Below are 16,579 nucleotides of genomic sequence, written 5' to 3'. Positions count from 1 at the left end.
CAAATATAAAATCTTCATGAGAGAAAGCAGGGAATCTGTAAGATCTGCAGTTTAAAAAACTCTAAAACCTTTCATCTTTAATCCTCTTATAATGCTGTCACTGGCTGACAGGCAGGTGGTGAGATTTTCCATTTTATGGCATAGAAGGACAGATCTGTGATTAAGGCATAGATTGAGTCTCAAAGGATTCAGTTTAAATGTTTTGACATAAACTTTGTACTGGTGTCGGTTTAGACTTCACATTCCCTGTATCATTTGTTTCCCCTCCTCTCTGTAAGGATAGCATTCATCTGTCTACTTAGATGTCATAGTCTCGAGAATTTTATCTTTTGCACTGGAACCATTAGCATCTAGCAACTCTGCTCTAATGTGAAATCTAGGTCTCCAGTACAGGGGTGTAGTTGTGCACGTGCCTAATTCCTTCGGCCAGTCAGACTAACAGTGTGTCCAGCGTTAGCCTCCAGACACTCACCTGAACTGATGCTGAAGAAGGATCACAAATTAGAGAAGTTCAGTGTACCAAACAATGCATCTCTTAGCAACAGGAGATCTGCACAGTACTGATGTCCAGCAAATTTCAGTGTTGGGGGTGTGTTTATACATCAGTTTGGTGCTAACTCTGCACTATAAGCACAAAAGAATATTCATCTTTTTGATGCCACACAGGCAGAAGTGGATATTTCAAGGGCAACTGCAGTAGAGTTTGAAATGCGTATCAACATTTTAAAATACTCTTATTGGAAGATATTACCTTTTACTCATGTTATCTGACATAAAGGCAATTTATTTTATGTTCATATTTAGTTGTTGTCGCTTTATATCTCATCTGACTTTTATGCTGGTCAACTCATCATGAAACCAGGTTTCTTTTCAGCTGGGAGTAACATGCTTTCTTTTATTTTAACCTGGTTTGTGCATTGGGAAGCTGTACAATCCCTCATGTGATATTCAGTCTTTTAGGCTTACACTCTCAGTCAAGTGAAGATTTCTGCACTGGTAAAAGAAATGCGTTTGATGGCTTGGCAAGCAAAGCATTTTTTTCCCAACTCATAAAACTAACAAGTTTGGTTAGTTTTTTGCACATTAACCACTTTAGATGGCTCCTTGAAAGCCATCTGATGTCATTTGCCTGCAATTTCAATATCTATAAGAAGGGAGAACTGTCTCTCAAGCTCAGTTCTCACTTCATCTGTAAAATAGGTCAAGGAGGAAAAGAATCAACTAAAGGAATGGAAGAAGAGAAGCAAGGAAAGGCTTGAACAAATGGCCATTTCATTTGCCACTTCCCCCAAGAGTAATAGCATCAGAAAAGTTCTTGGTAGGAATAATTGCTTGGCAGCATGAGATAATTTATCCTGGTTTTTCTTGCAAATCATGGAGTCTACAGAGGGGTATAGACAGAAACTTCTGTGCAGGTGTCTGGCAGTGCTGCAATGGCTCTGTCTCCTTGAGACTTTTGTCATTTTGTCTGAGAAGATACAGGAACTGAGTCATCCTCCTACTGTCCAGTGGACTTACATTCATTTCCTGCTTTTATTTTCCTTCAGAAACAAATTTTCTGTTTATCATTGCCTCCAAATATCCATTTCAGTCTTAAAATGATTAAATTCAAGGGATGATGCAGAGTACTCATCCTTGGTTTCTATGGTAGCAAAGGGAATTTCTTCCTGCATGAGTTAATACAGAGTACAATTTGTGTTACTAGCTGAGGGCGATTGCTTAGAGGAGGATTCTGCTTTCTTGAAATGGGAAAATCTTAATTATATGTAGCATTATTAGCTGATGATTAGGGAATCATTATGGGGTCATAGAGACTAAATCCTGGGATTTTCACTGTCTATGGGTAGTATTGTTCTGACATGCAAGATCATACTTGCCTGCCAGCAGCCAGAAACTAAGATAATTAATTTTATAAGGTTAATAAATAAGCTGAAAGAGCCAGGATGTAGGCTATAGGTTGCTATAGGTTGCTTTGTTAGGTAAAGGGACATTTTAGATTCAAAAGAGAAGGAATAATCTTATATCTTATATGTCATTCTCTAACCTACAAGAAAAAAAACAAACCAAAAATCACTGCTGCTGTCTAGGGGTGACATTCACAGTGCTTCCCTCCTTAACAGGGTTAGGCATTTTGCTAGGCAGTTTGAAAATGCAAAGTAACGCTTCACTATCTCCAGGTAGCATGATATTGCACAGAGAATATTTGGGTAGTGTTTATGAATCTCATAAAATGGACCACTTTCTTCTTTTCAATATTTACTGCAAAATATGCAGTATGATTAAACCCGAGATTACTTAAGATGGTATACCCAAGTGGTATTTAAAATATGAAATGGTAGAGCAAACACTTTGATACAAGTGAGCCACACAGTAACGAATATTGCTGGGTTCTTATGCAGCTTAATATTTAACTTTGTATAAGAAAATGTGGCAAAGAGACAATGTATCACTGAACTGATAGTTTTTTAATTCTGTATGTACCTGTCCAGCTATATAAGGAGAAAATATTCATTAATTTATGAAGAACCTTGTAACCATCTCCTACATTTATCTTCTTATGCTCCCCTGTGTGTCTCTGCATTTGTGTGTGTGTGGTGATCCCAGCAGGGATTTCTTTGGTCTCTCTTGGTACCTCCACCTCCTAAGGGGGTGTGGGGTTGCAGGCTCATCACAGGAATGGCCTTGTCTCAGAAAGGGACCAAGTCCTGGATCAGTTTAAAGGCCATTTCCCACCCAGTTTGCTGACATAAGTGAATGAAATGTCAGTGTTTTCTCTCTACAAGCTCTGGAAAATATGTGAAAATGTGAATTCCGAAGTTCCCACAGATGACTAAGTGCCAACTAAAGCAACCTGCCGACTTGGGTTTTTTGGTTGTTGTTGGTTTTTTGTTTTGTTTTTGTTCTTTTATTTTGCTGGGTTTTTTGCTTTTTTGGGTTTTTTTAGTGTTCTAACTTCGCTGTCAGTTTTGGTTGTCTAAACATACTGAAGAACAGGTGACCTAAGGTTTAATTTAAAAAATAATTTATCTGTAGGGAAGGCTTTAGAGAGAGGATTTGTATCTCATGTTGAACAAAATGGAACTAAATAAAAATGCAGATCTGCAGAGTTAAGTGCAGATGGTAACTTACCTTCAGGTAGGAATATATTCATGGTTAGTTGTGACATAACTCTCCAATGGTTCTGATTGTTGAATTTGTTCCAAATTAGTGGAAAAGAAAATTGTAAACTTCAAGTGTGTTAATTCTTAAAATGTACCTGGTGAGTTTTCTTAATTTATGTTTTCCATTATTTTGCCATATTTTCAGATAGTTCTTTTGCCTGCTTTGTTTCTTTCACTTCCTGTGTAAGTATTTTCTTTTTTTTCTTCGTAAGTAAAGTACTTCTTCTGTATTTTAACTCTTTGAAAAGCATATGATTCCTCATAATTGATAATAATTGCAGAGCATCTTTAGAAACTGGCTGTTGCTGTTTAGAATAAAACGCATTCTGTTCTACTAGAGCATGAATGATTTTGGTTAGCTTTTTGATTAGTATTTTGCCTGCTACCTATGAATTAAATGGAGCTTTAGAAGTTAATATGATTTTTGTTACTAAAATTGAAAAACTGGTACTTTATTTTTCTGTTTTAAAATATTCATTGAACACATTTTCTGGGCAACATCACAATGTCAATCCATTTATTCAGGCAGGGTAGAATTATTTAATTGTACTGGTACTCAAAATGATGTAGGAATCTGGTGTACTCATCCTAGGATTGGTCATGATGGTCTTAGTCTACAAAGATTAATTTACTAAACTACTATCTTAATTTTTCTATGATTTTTAGAAAGAGAACAGAAACTAAGCTGCCAATCAATACTAGTCTATTTCTTTACCTCGAAAAGTTTGTTGCAAGGTTAATTTAAAGCTTTTATTTTATTAGAACTTTCCCCAAATACCACTTTTCAGTCCTACGCTTCCCCCTCCCCCCCCAAAAAAGACAGCATAAAATAAGGGCATCTTTGAAAAGGAGCATCTTCTCACATGGTACTTCTCCTTTGCACTGCATATGAATTCAAAGTACCAAGGGTTCCTTCTGGGCCTGGGTGCCAGGGAGAGTGGGAAGGAAGGTAGAAGGAGCAATAACAGAGTACTTAGTATTTATTTGGCAAAATCCTCAGAAGAATTTTACAATTATCTCGGATGTACATGGGATGTGAACTTCAGCCTGTTCACATAATCAAACCCTGTGTGTCTGCATTAACTGCTCAGCATTATTGCCTGTTCCTCTGTGTACAGGCAGGAAAAACAAGCTCTGGAGACCAAATTGCATGTTCATGAAATGAGCTTGTATCCAGCTACAAAATATTATCATAGCAGATCTTATTTCAGGTTTGGGATGGATTTTATCCATAAATTTCCTGTTTTATCCTTAAATTACCTGTAAAGGATAAAAATCACACATACAAAAAGTGGCTCAGATGATTTTCCCATTTCAGAGATCTCGAGCAGAGCTAACCACTGCAGCACTGTACCAGGCAGGCATCCTGTAGTTTTGTTCATTTCATAGTAGCTCTAAATTATGCAATTACAGAAAAGACGTGTGCTACCACTTATACTACAGCAGTTTTGGTGGTAACTGATACCTTTACTTACAGGAGCAGCCGGAAGCATGGTAGAGAAATTACCAAAAACTTATGATGCTTAAAATTTTATGCAGAGATTGACATCACTTTATGAATAACTGTCACTGAATAACACTGCAGGTGGTGCCAAGGTGGGTTCTCTCTGAGCTGTCACAATTGTGGCAGTGAATTGTGGTTACAGTTCACTGTAGAGAGACCGGCCTTGACGAGAGCTGGCACCAGCTCCCCTGAAAGCAAGGAAAATACAGGCAGGCTTGAAGTCAGCAATGCTCTGTCTGAGCTCCTTTTTGCCTCCTGGTATTGAGTCCATTAACTTCGTGACATCACTTAGTTTCTTTAAAAGTAATAGTTTTCAAACTACAATAATTTTTCAGAGTTGAAATGGGGGAATCTGTGGGGATGGTGGTTTGTGGGACAGAAGCACACGGGCAAGAAAGACCCAACACTGCTAAATCAGCAGGAAAGGTACCAACTTCAGGTGAGCGTGAGGGCAAAGGAACTGCAAAGAGCAAAACTAAAGTGCCCTTTTCTATAAGAAATCTCTCTGTGGCAGCAGTTTAAGGAGTGCTGGTATAAATAGAACAGGAATGACAAGCAGAAAAGATTCTGAAATCTGAACAGATTTTTAAGACTGTGGAATTACTAAAACTGTCGATCTAGTCTTTCCCTTCTAGTCTTAAGGGAAACACTGAAGTGAAGTCTGATGCATTCTTATGCATTGGTATGTGAAGAGAAACATGAAGACGTTAATTTATTTTTTTAAATAAAGACATGGTAAATCTACATGGGGTTTTTTGGTTCTTTAATGCAACAAAGTATCCAACTATGCTAAATCTTCTCTAGCAGGTCTATCTGACTTTCAAGTAGTTTATAGCCTCAATTGCTATTTTTATAGACATCTTGTAAATATATTAGCTGGATGGATGTCTCTATGTGCTTGTATCTCATTTTAGGAATGAAAAGAGAAGTCTTGATTTGAAGGTTTTTTGGAGAAAGGGTTTTTTTCTTTTGTGCAGGTTTTTCTCACAGCAAAATGACTGACTCTATAGTTAGGCCTGTAGCATATACCAGAAAATTCTAAAGAGAGTGATGGCTGATTAAATCTCATTAGATATACACTTCAATATACCAGTATTAAAAAGCATGTGTCTGGTGGAAAGATCAATATTTCTAATGTTTTTCATACTGGTTGAATTACAGCTATATTAATATTTTTGTATTTCTTGTTTTCCCTTTTCTCATTTTGATAATCAATACGAATTTTATATAAGTACAAATGAGAATATCTTACCCAGTCTAACATACTGTTTTTGTGAGCTAATTTGACATCCTGGACATTCTGGAATGAATTATTCAAATGTATTTGTCAAATGTGTTTGCTGAGTTGTAAGCAAAGCTTTGAGTTCATATCTGTTATTCAAGATCTTTTAAAGGTCATGAGCTTTCTTTTGCATATTCAACAGGTATGCTTTTCATTGTAAATCTTGACTTTAAAAAGAAAAACTCAGTAATGCGTAAATAGGAAGTCTAAATTTTTTCATCTACAGAATCCTTCTAAATAAGGAAGCAAAGTGCATTGGCTTTTAATTCTTATGAAAGAAACAATAGATCTCTCATGGGTATAATAAACTGATTTATCTGTGAAGCTTTTCACAAGATTTAATTGAATTCTCAGCAAAGTGACTGAAATCTTGTTTGAAAGACAACACTTGCATTTTAAAGTGTTGCTTTTTCCCCTGAGCTGTAATTAAGTTACATAGATTCCTTATATTTTTACTTTTTTCTTATATTCATGCTTACTATGGGATTCTGCCTTGGATGATCTCTTAGCTTAAAATAACAGGTTTTATACTTTCAACTCCAGAGGCCCATGAACAAGCTTTATTTTTAATGAGGACCTTATCTTGGATGTAGCTATTAATTTCCAAATAACATCAGCTTTCTGCCATGGCATCACTAAAAGCCTGAACTCTAAATGTGTCCTATTAAGTTCAGAGAACTGCAACCTTCATTATTTTGGCCTTGGAAATTATTTTCTGTGGATCCTACTGCCTCTGAATTCCTCTCCTTAACTTGCTGTTCTGGGCTGCCTCTTTAGTGGCTTAAGGTGCAAATTCTTTATCTGTCTCTGATTAGTTCTCAGCTCAGGCTGGAGGAGCAGCTCGTTCTCTGCAGCCTCTGGGTCGTAGCTGAGCTGCAGTTTTGGTCCTTGACTATCAAGTTCTCACACAGAGACTTTTCTACTTAGTCCTGCCTTTCCTCTGCAGCATGAGAAATGCTTCAGCAAACCTAAAAAACCCTTACTTATCGTCTTTCAGTTTGCAGCTCATCCCTACCACGGTCCTACAAAGCCCAGATTTGGTGGTAAGGCAGGTAATGTAACACTATATTTTCCCAATTATTTTTTGGTTCAAACCAAAGTAATGCTATCCACTAACATTTGTGCAGTTAACAAAGCTTTCTTGTTCCATTTCTGACATTATTCATTTGCCTGAATATTTTATAGGTATACTTTGTTCTACACACTGCAAGACTGAAGGGCTTTAGCAGCACAGATGGAAGAAGGTCTGAATGTTTGGCCCACCAATCCATGTCAATAATTGCTGCTATATGTGTGTCATTGGAACTGCTACGCACAGTTGTGAGACCAATCCAGTCATGTTCAATAGATTTGTGTGACTGTGGGAAAATGAGGCAGAAATGAGTGATTAAAAAAAAAACCAAAACCTCTTGATTTTTTTTTTATTTTTTTTTTTACCTTTGTGTGTGTGTGTGTAACTTCAGCATTTTGTATTATACAGAGGCTAAAATTATTCCATACTGGCTAGTTAAAATATAGTCCTTTGAGTTTGGCTAACATAGAAAATAGGAGAACTACTTTTTAGTCACATTATCTCCCTAAATACCAGTTCTTTATGTTCAGTGTGGGGTTTTTAAATGTTATAAATATATAAAGAATTATAAATGCTTTGAGGGTGTTCTGTTTTGGTATAATCCCTGGGAAAAAACAGTGTCGTGTCTTGCTCAGGACATAGCATACTCTTGGAATATAAGTAGCAAGTAAGTGATTGTGCCACTAGTGTATCCTTTATGACCTTTAATGACCATCTGAACATCCTCAGCCATATCCCAGAGCAGTAAGAGCTATCTGCAGTGTGATGAGCTTGGAAACATTTTAGCAACCTGGCCTGTCAGGAGTGAGTTCCTTCCCTAGAATATAACTGGGAGAGTTAGTATGTATAATGTATATATTAGCATAATGTTTTATATAATATGTATGTGTGAATGTCTAGAATAGACAGGTTTCTGGGCAAGTTTTTTCTGAATAATAACCCTTATCACACCCAAAGGCTGTTTTGTTTGCTGTGGTGGCAGCCTGGCTTTACAATACAAAGGTCATCCTCTGATCCTGTGCTGAATAACTAAGATAATCTCTGTTCAGAGGAGCACTGTGCTTCTTATCTAGTTAGTGCTAGATTGTGCTCTGGTGTCATTTTCTTACTTAGAATTCTGTGGTTCTGCATGAACTGTCCTTTGGAATCTCATCCATTTTCCCCAGGAGGAACTGACAAATTGCCTCAGTAAGTGCAGGAACCGGAGTCTGGAGTAATGACTGATAAGGGCTTATTTTCTTTATTTTGTGTAGTGGTGGTGAGAAAAGTTCACTCAACTCCTTTAGGGAGACGTGGTACACTTTTCCATCTTGTGTGGTTTGTGTTTTTGAGATGGGGGTGTATCAGTCTTTAACTGAGCCCCTCCCTTGCTGGAAGGAGATCCCACCTTGCACAAGTGAGGGATCTGATCGTTCATTCCTTGTTACTGCATCCAGTTCATCGGTGTCACAGGCTTTTCTCAGGCACATGTAACTTGACCTGGACTAAGGTAAAATGCTTAGTGTTTCTGAATCCTTAACTTCACAGACCGTGCCAAAAATAATCCTAAATATGTTAACCAAAATGCACCTGGGCTGAGGGAATTAAAGGGCTGGCTTGGGCTGAGTTTCTTAATGGTCTGTATAAAACTTGTTTGGTAGCAGGAAAAATCCAGGTAAAAATTAAAATGTTAAATCTATGACATCAGTCACACTTATTAATTGCAAGGAACTAACAGAAAGCTGATAAATCACTGACTGTTGGGAAAAAAAATTAAAGATCTGTCTGCCACCAGCTGAAACACATTTCCATGTGAACGATGATTGACACACATTCAAGTAGTGGAGACTCTAAGTAGATAAAGAAAGGTTCTCTCTCTTCATTGGAGTACTTCCAATTCAGTGATTTTTAAATACTTTTGTTATTATTATCATTTAAGAATAAGATAACCTTCGAAAGATTTAATCTTAATCCTTGAAAATTATGTGAGTAATCCATTTGACTACAAAATGAGACAATGCAGAGGATTATGAGGATTATAATCATTTATATTTAGGCATCTGATGAATCAAACTAGTCCAGCAGTCTAGTTCTCAAAGCATGCTTTTAACAAACTAATCACAGGAATACTGGAATTGAGTGCAGCAGTTTTATTGAAAAAGTCCACAGGTGTGTGCAATTCCTTTATTAAAATTTTTTCAAATACATTGGACAAGGAGCAATCGATGATAGAGATATTCCTTTTTTATACATTTTTATTTTCAAAACTATACAAACATTGGAAAACTTTCCTTTTTCTCCATTTTACCTAGTAGTAATTCTGTAATGATAGATTATAGATCTCCCTTTTCAAGATGCAAGCCCACTTTCCTGGAGGTGACATTTTACAAGTAAAAAAAAAAAAGGTCAGTCTTATTTACATGTGCTTAAGGTTGCATAATTGAGAATCATACAGGTTCTGAAAACCAGTGAATAAATGGTTTTCAAGATTCACCCAGGTGGGTTGAAGGTTTTAAATGCACATAACTGCATACATGTGATTTAGTAGCCAAGACACCCTTTTGTTCCCTATCATTTTCAAGGCTGTCTATAAACTGTGTGCCAGCCACGGGCAAGGTTGGTTTTAGTAAAGGTACTCACCGAGTGAAAGCAGCACTGACAACAACTATTGCTGATCAAGGACATGGATGGGCAGAGAACTGTTTGTGTATATATAATACAAAGTCTAATGTTTCAAAATTAACTTGAAGCTCTTATGTAAAAATAACATGTAGAATAAAAGCTATTTCCTGGATTGGTTTAAAGAACAAAAGACCCCCACAAACACTTGTGTAAGGAAAAAAGGAGAGCTCAACATAGGAAAAGAACAATAGAAGCACATGGATTAAATTCGGAAGCTGATCTTGCAATGTATAATTACTGGAGATTCAGCTGAAATATCAATGGCAAATGAAGGCTACAACTGCAGCAGACACATACATTACACTTTATGAGCTATTATATTGGCCATACAGGTTTGTCTACATGTTATTTATTTGAATCCTTAAGGCTTCTCTAATGTCTTACATGAAAGTGCTGTCTGCTTGGATCTTCCATGCATGAGGGAAAGGGGCAATTTTTCAAGAAAAAAAAAAAGTTCTGTCCACATTTCAATTACAATAGCACATCCAGAGACACAAAATAAAAGACAAAACTTTATGGTACCTTTTCTCATTTATTTTGGCCCCCAAAAGATGCATGCACTAGACTTTATGTACTACAAGGTATTGAGATATTTACAGCATTGTACATGTGCTCTTAAAGGGATGGTATTTTCATCTTGGTGGGAGTAGAATTTAACTTTCCTAGCTTAATAATACCTATTCAAAGTGAGAGATGACTCTTCCAAAAAGAAAAGCCCACAGAGAATAAAGCTATAGCATAATTATAGCCAATGTTAGCCAACTGTACAGCACTTTATCTCCCCCCTCTCTCTCCCTCTCCTGTTTGAAACTGCAGTACCAGCTGTTGAGTGGTGTTGCTGTGCTCCCCGTTTCTCTCTATTCCAGTGGGTGTAGCTGTATATTGCCTGTCCAAATGATTTTCTTTTTAAATTATTTTTGGCATGTGGAATGGACATACAATTCACAATAACCAGATGGTGAATTTTGGACAAATGATATGACTGATATTTACGGGATTATGGCACTAAAGAATTCAGACCACTATAAAGCGCATCATAAATACTTCAAGTGAATTTAGGAAACCATCTCTCTAAGAAATTCAGTGAGTAAGGCTCATATCACTGATTTCCTCCTGCCTTTAAAGGTAAAGATACGATACCCAGTAGACCAGGTTGAAGAGGCAGAAGGCGGTGGGGAAGAAGATGCGTGCGTAGGAGTCCATTTTGGCGATGCGGATGTGGATCCGGCCGTGCCGCCACGCGCCCGTCCGGCAATCCTCGAAGCAGCAAAAAAAACTGGCACAGTCCTTGCCATCCAGACACTCATACCCATATTCTTCATCCCTTTCTTGCAGGTGTGTAGCATTGTTCATTTGAATAGTAGCTGAGCGGGGGCGGATGTCAATAGTAGGTGCCTAAGGTGGAGCAGCAGAAAGAGGAGGATCTGTTAGTGTCACCAGAGCGACAGGAGAGGGGCATTAATGGGCAGCATGGGCATGGGGGTCTGTGTGGGCAGGGGGTGCTGAGGGGCTCTAATGGTGATACTGCCTTGAACTTATTAAAGTCGCTTGTATCACACACTTTAACTTTACAGGGAAGCAGCACGAATCAATAAAGTTAACAGCTGTGGGCAACTGGCTTCAAAGCCAGACTAAGTAAATGTTAGAGGTTAAATGAAACATCCAGGAATGTAATTTGATGGTATTTTGAATTTCTTTTTTGGTTTATATTTTACATAGCTGCTTGATATCTGAAGGCAATTTGTGTATTGGACGTGGAAGGAGATTAATTATTTGGAAATGCAGGATTTTAATAGAATTGGTTTATGTTGAGTCAGGAGCAAATACATATACACAAGAAATAAAGGAAAAAACTGGGCCTTTTGAATAGGGTTAGGAGAATCTTTATAAAACTCTCCAATTATTTGAATATATGCAGTTCACCACCTACTAATGTTCACCACCCAGACAGTTCAATATAATCCAAATTTTATATAGTAGTTGTACATATATATCTACACACACATATATATTTAGTATCAGTTGAGCAAGTTAAGCATGTAAACACATCTGAGCACTTGGTGAACACTAGCATGACAGGCATTGAAATTTTCTGGTGTAGTTATTAGGGAAAATAACAATTCCATTCTATAAGTATGTAAATTTCTTGGGTTTATTTTATGTAATTTCTTTTTTTTTTCTTTTTTAAAATAAAATCTCTGCATTTCTGAATGGAGATAGGTTTTAGATGTAGAACACAGCTAGATATATTTGCTAATTTGCTAAGAGTGTGTTGATCCAGGGATGACATTAAAAATCTATATGCGTCTTAAACCCTTTCAAAACCCCAAATTTTTTTGCATAAGGATCATCATTTGAATAATTGATGATAACACTGAATTTTGTTCAGGTCAACATGGGAACAGATTTGGTTTTATAATATGAAGTATCACGAAGGTTAAAAAGTCAGAGTCAGAGTTGAGTTCTAAAAGGGTGTACATTGCAGGATTGTAGGGCAGCTGGTGCTATTGGATCCCATGGCAAATTGAGAAAGAGAGGAGCAGAAATGTTTTAACATTAAACTCTCTTAATTCATGTGATCCAATAATGTTGGTCATTCTTGAATTTAGGTAAGTTCAGAACCATAGTGAATCAGTATTTGGGCTGCTGAATCAACTCTACAATTTGTTTAGAAATATGTAACCATTCTACTTAATTAGGAAGTACCTTGAGTAGAATGCTTAGTAGAATGAGGCTTAGTAGATGCCTCATTAATAAAAAAACCCAACAAAACACCACTCTCATCTAAGTTCTAACAGTTAAATTCAGCAGTCGCATGCAGTGAATTTCCATTCCAAAAAACATTATACCTTGAAGGAAAACATCCGAAGAAGCTTTCATTTTGTAGACAGAAAAGAGAATCAGAGGGTTTTGTTTTAAATTAAAGAAAGAAAGAAAAGAAAGAAAGAGACAAAAATAATGTAAATTAAAAATATGTTTCTAAAACATAGTAAGTCTAAAGAACTAGAGTTATAGAAAGGTTGGGATAACAGCAATTGAAACAAGTATCTGTAGCATAAAACCCCCACATCTTTGACTTGTCACTGTCTTGTAGCTATAGCTGGGCCAAGGACATAAGACATCAACCTTCATTTAGATTTTCACATCCTGAGGAGGTTCCAGTCTGTTATGCTGGACTGTTTTGAAGGAGACCATTCACAGTTTATAGAACCACTATTGAGAAAGAAGTCTTTTTTACCTGCATACTGTGACCCTAACAGAGTAGACTTATAGAGTTATTTTAAGTTTTTTAGGCTCTGTGATTAGGATCCAGGCAAACATTTCTAGCTCTGTTTCTTCCCTGAAGCTCACACATAAGCAATGTAAAGAACAAGTAATCAGCCCCTATATGGACACTTTAAAGGGTCACAGCTAAATCTGAGGTATTTAGATTTTGTTCCTTTACCTGACTGCATAAGACACACATGCACGGAGACATGTTTTATTTCCACCTAAGACAGGACACTTCACTTCATCATTTTATTTCGTTTTTTTACAGTCTACTTCTCAACAGCTTTTAAAGTTGAAATTAAAGGAATAATGTGCAGTAAAAGGTTCTTTAATTGTTTTTTTCTATATCCTTTTCATGCTCTGTGTTATAACTAAAAGGAATATCTTCAAAAGTCCATGAATATTTTAGCAGAGCAAATCCAAATCACTTTATTTTTTGCTGGATGCCTAAAATGGATTTGAAAATGCTCTCTTTTAATGTAAAACACTTGTTTGTCACTTTTTTTCCCCGTAGATGATTATGCTACTTTTCCCCCTCTGATTTTAAACTAATTATTTTAGAGATTCTAGACAACAAATTTGTCAGTTCAGTTGCCAAAGGCAAGGAGAAATCTGTCCTGGTCAAAATAAGCAACACTTTTTTCCCTGTTTGGGCAAAAGCCCAAGTATCTACTGAGGGTGCTTCCAGGATTTTTTTTTAATTATTGTTTTAATTTTTTTATTATTGGGTAGCGTGCATCCATAGGTATCATCATAAACTACTGGTCAAATCACTTTCTAAGGAAGAGAAGTAGGTAAAGGAGGTGAGAAATACAAGAAAAAGAAGATAAGGAAAAAATGGAAACAGATACTTAAGGGGAGATTAGAAAAAGCACACACTGCAGTTTGAATATAAAAGTTTAACTGTAGTCCTGATAATAAGAAAGAGAGTCATGTCAATAATATGGACATAAGTTAATGGCATAGAATATTGTTAATGCTAAGACAGAGAAATTGAGAAGCTTCTATAAAAGTCACAGCAAGAGCTCTATCTATGGCACAAATAATGGGTTTGGTCATAGTTGTGATTTACCAAACACTTTGGTTAAAAGGATCTTTATTCTAAGAAATTAGTTTCTCTGACATGCAGACAACTGTAATATATGAGCTTTTCATTCTCAAGGTGAATGTTTGCATTTCTATGATTACAAAGGAAGAGTATATATGTAACAGCAAAGTATGAAAAAAAAGTACAATTGTAAAGAGAGATTCAAATGCTCTCTCAGAAAAAGTAATTGAATTTAGGCCTTGCTGGTAAAAAAGATACATACTGGGTTTTTCTTCTTTTTGTCTTTATCCTTGCTTGGCTTTCTATTGCTGACAAAGTAATGCAAAGTTCCATATTCCACAAGTGCAGAGAAAACAAAAATAAAGCAGACTGACACAAAAAGATCCATTGCTGTCACATAGGAGACCTTGGGAAGAGATTTACGAGCAATTGTACTGAGGGTGGTCATTGTCAGGACAGTTGTAATACCTGGTAGATGGATAGAAAACAACAAAAGTATTACTACTTCAAGTAACAAACTGATTTTGCCAATCACCTCTCTGACTGGTTTTGAAGTATGCCTGGAGTTCAAACAGATAGCAAAGATATTAAACAGTACATCCCAGCAGTGAAATGTGGATTCAGTGAGAGCTTAGAGGATTAACAGGGGTATGAGATATTTTTGCATGGCCACTGCCAGTGCTGCTCTGTAGAATATTTTGGTTAGGTGGATTCTGATTCTAAGAAATTTAATTTGGAATTTTGGTTTTTTAGTTTACTTCTAGAGAGCCTTGATTTTTATTTAAAAATTTAGGTTTTGTGCTCAAACTCTTAAACAGAGCTAGAAAGAGTGTTTAACTGTGAAGCACTGTGACATGCCTCACCACCTCTTTCCCTTTCAGAACATTATTCCCTGTACTATGATGTGAAGAACATTAAAAATGCATTAGGACAGTTAAAATCCATCACATTGTACATGGCAAATTTCATGCCATTGGTTTTACCTTTTTAGTGGTACAAATAGACTAATTCTCAACAGAGGGATAAGTGTTTTGTGTATCTGAATGCCTTTATTAATTTTCTACTTCTTTAAAGCAGATTTTATAACCTCTTTTTAGTGAGAATGTGAAAAAGACAGTTAAATACTTAAAACTTTCTGCCATGGGAGCCACTGTTCCTCTATTCTTGTGTTTCTCTCAAGGGAATCTGGAATGAAGATTGTGTCCCTCATTTTGCACTCCAATGCTCTGTGCTGTAGTTCTCTGAAGAAATGAAAATGCAGAGGGAAAAACTAAAATGATCCTCACTTGTGTGGATTTAATGCAGAAGTAGAAAATGTGTTTGAGTTTCTCTAGTTGAATGTTTCTCCTTTGCTGATTCTTATGGCTACAGCTCCTTTGCACAAGCAAGATTAATTTGGTCTCCGTTTATTTGTGGAGCAGTTGCTAAATGTGTAGAAATTTCTAATTCTGATTAATTGCATGTCACATTTTCATGCCCAGGATTTTGATTACCACCGAATTCAGTTGATTTTTTGGCCTGAAGTCTACATTTGACTGTTGACCTCTAAAGCAGAAGTCAGGGTTCTACATTCTCCCCTTGTTACCACCATGGCACGCAGGCAACCAGAAAGGTGGATTCCTTCTCCTTCATTTGTGCTGCCAGTCATGGTAAGAATAAATGAAACTAATGTGTCCCTGCCTCTAATCCAGCAATGTTCCCCAGTACCTTGATGGGTAGAAAAAGGACTGCTGGAATCGGAAAAAATGCAAAAGCCTTTATTATTGACAATCTACAATACTCAAAATCTGACACAGCAAAAAGGAAGAGATGCAAATATGGCTTGTCTGTGTTATTCCTTGGAAATCTCTACATCCCTCTAAATAAGGAGAGTTCTTGCGAAATTGTGTCTTTTCTTACATCTACAAACTGGTGAACTGCAGAGGTGTCAGTTAAACATAATAACTCCTGAATAAAACCAGGAAAAAATCGACTCACCCAGTGATGTTCTGGCTGGAACTGCATCCTTATTAATCCAGAAAGAGACCCAGGATAAGACAACAATAAGTGTGCAGGGAATGTAGGTCTGAATAGTGAAATAACCCATTCTTCTGCTCAGGTTAAAGAAAACAGACATGACTACGTAGTCTCCTGTAAAACAAAAGCATAGTGAGATAAAATATGTTAAAGACCCAGCATAAATTTTCTATGTAATAGCTAGGCTTTTCCTATTCCATGTCTGGGGGTTGAGGGGTGTGTATATATATATATTTAACTGATTCTCCAGAGATGCTGATAACAAATTCATTCATACATCTTCTTCAACCCAGATCTAGATGAAGACCTGGTGGATTTTCCACACTCTGAAAGCAAAAAGTCCTGCAGATCCATTTAGGTGACTTTACTGTGAGATTTCCAGGGTAACCTCCCTTGCATAGTGTGACAGGTTCCTTCTACCCAAGCCACTCCTCACAACCTGCAGCTGCCCAGGCCAGTCCTCTGGTGTGTGCTGGTCCAGCCTCTGCAGGCCCTGTGCTGGCCCTGTGAGCACACAGCTCTGCTCTCAATGTTGCATGCTTTCACATGTACTCCCGAGGTTATT

The 16,579-nt window shown here is 36.9% G+C and overlaps 1 protein-coding gene and 1 long non-coding RNA gene across 5 annotated transcripts in view; one reads left to right on the top strand and one right to left on the bottom strand.

Annotated features, from left to right (window-relative positions):
• The window catches only part of LOC135422799 (uncharacterized), a 166,307-nt gene that overhangs the window by 34,244 nt on the left and 115,484 nt on the right, over positions 1–16,579 (top strand). The window lies entirely within an intron of this gene.
• GABRG2 (gamma-aminobutyric acid type A receptor subunit gamma2) overlaps positions 9,134–16,579 on the bottom strand; it is a 62,139-nt gene continuing 54,693 nt past the window's right edge. For 2 of the 4 annotated variants that reach the window (XM_064672301.1, XM_064672297.1), the window contains 3 exons: positions 15,976–16,128; positions 14,261–14,466; positions 9,134–11,075 (listed from right to left, as the gene is read on the bottom strand). In XM_064672301.1, the coding sequence (XP_064528371.1) occupies positions 10,800–11,075; positions 14,261–14,466; positions 15,976–16,128 (635 nt within the window). In that variant the 3' untranslated portion in view covers positions 9,134–10,799. Of the gene's footprint in view, positions 11,076–12,529; positions 12,554–14,260; positions 14,467–15,975; positions 16,129–16,579 lie in introns of all 4 variants that reach the window. The other 2 variants (XM_064672300.1, XM_064672298.1) reach the window with 2 other exon arrangements.

The sequence above is a fragment of the Pseudopipra pipra genome, chromosome 15, assembly GCF_036250125.1.
Source record: "Pseudopipra pipra isolate bDixPip1 chromosome 15, bDixPip1.hap1, whole genome shotgun sequence".
Lineage (NCBI taxonomy): Eukaryota > Metazoa > Chordata > Aves > Passeriformes > Pipridae > Pseudopipra > Pseudopipra pipra.
The sequence above is the reverse complement of the archived record's forward strand: the minus strand, read 5'-3'. Positions and strand labels throughout refer to the sequence as shown.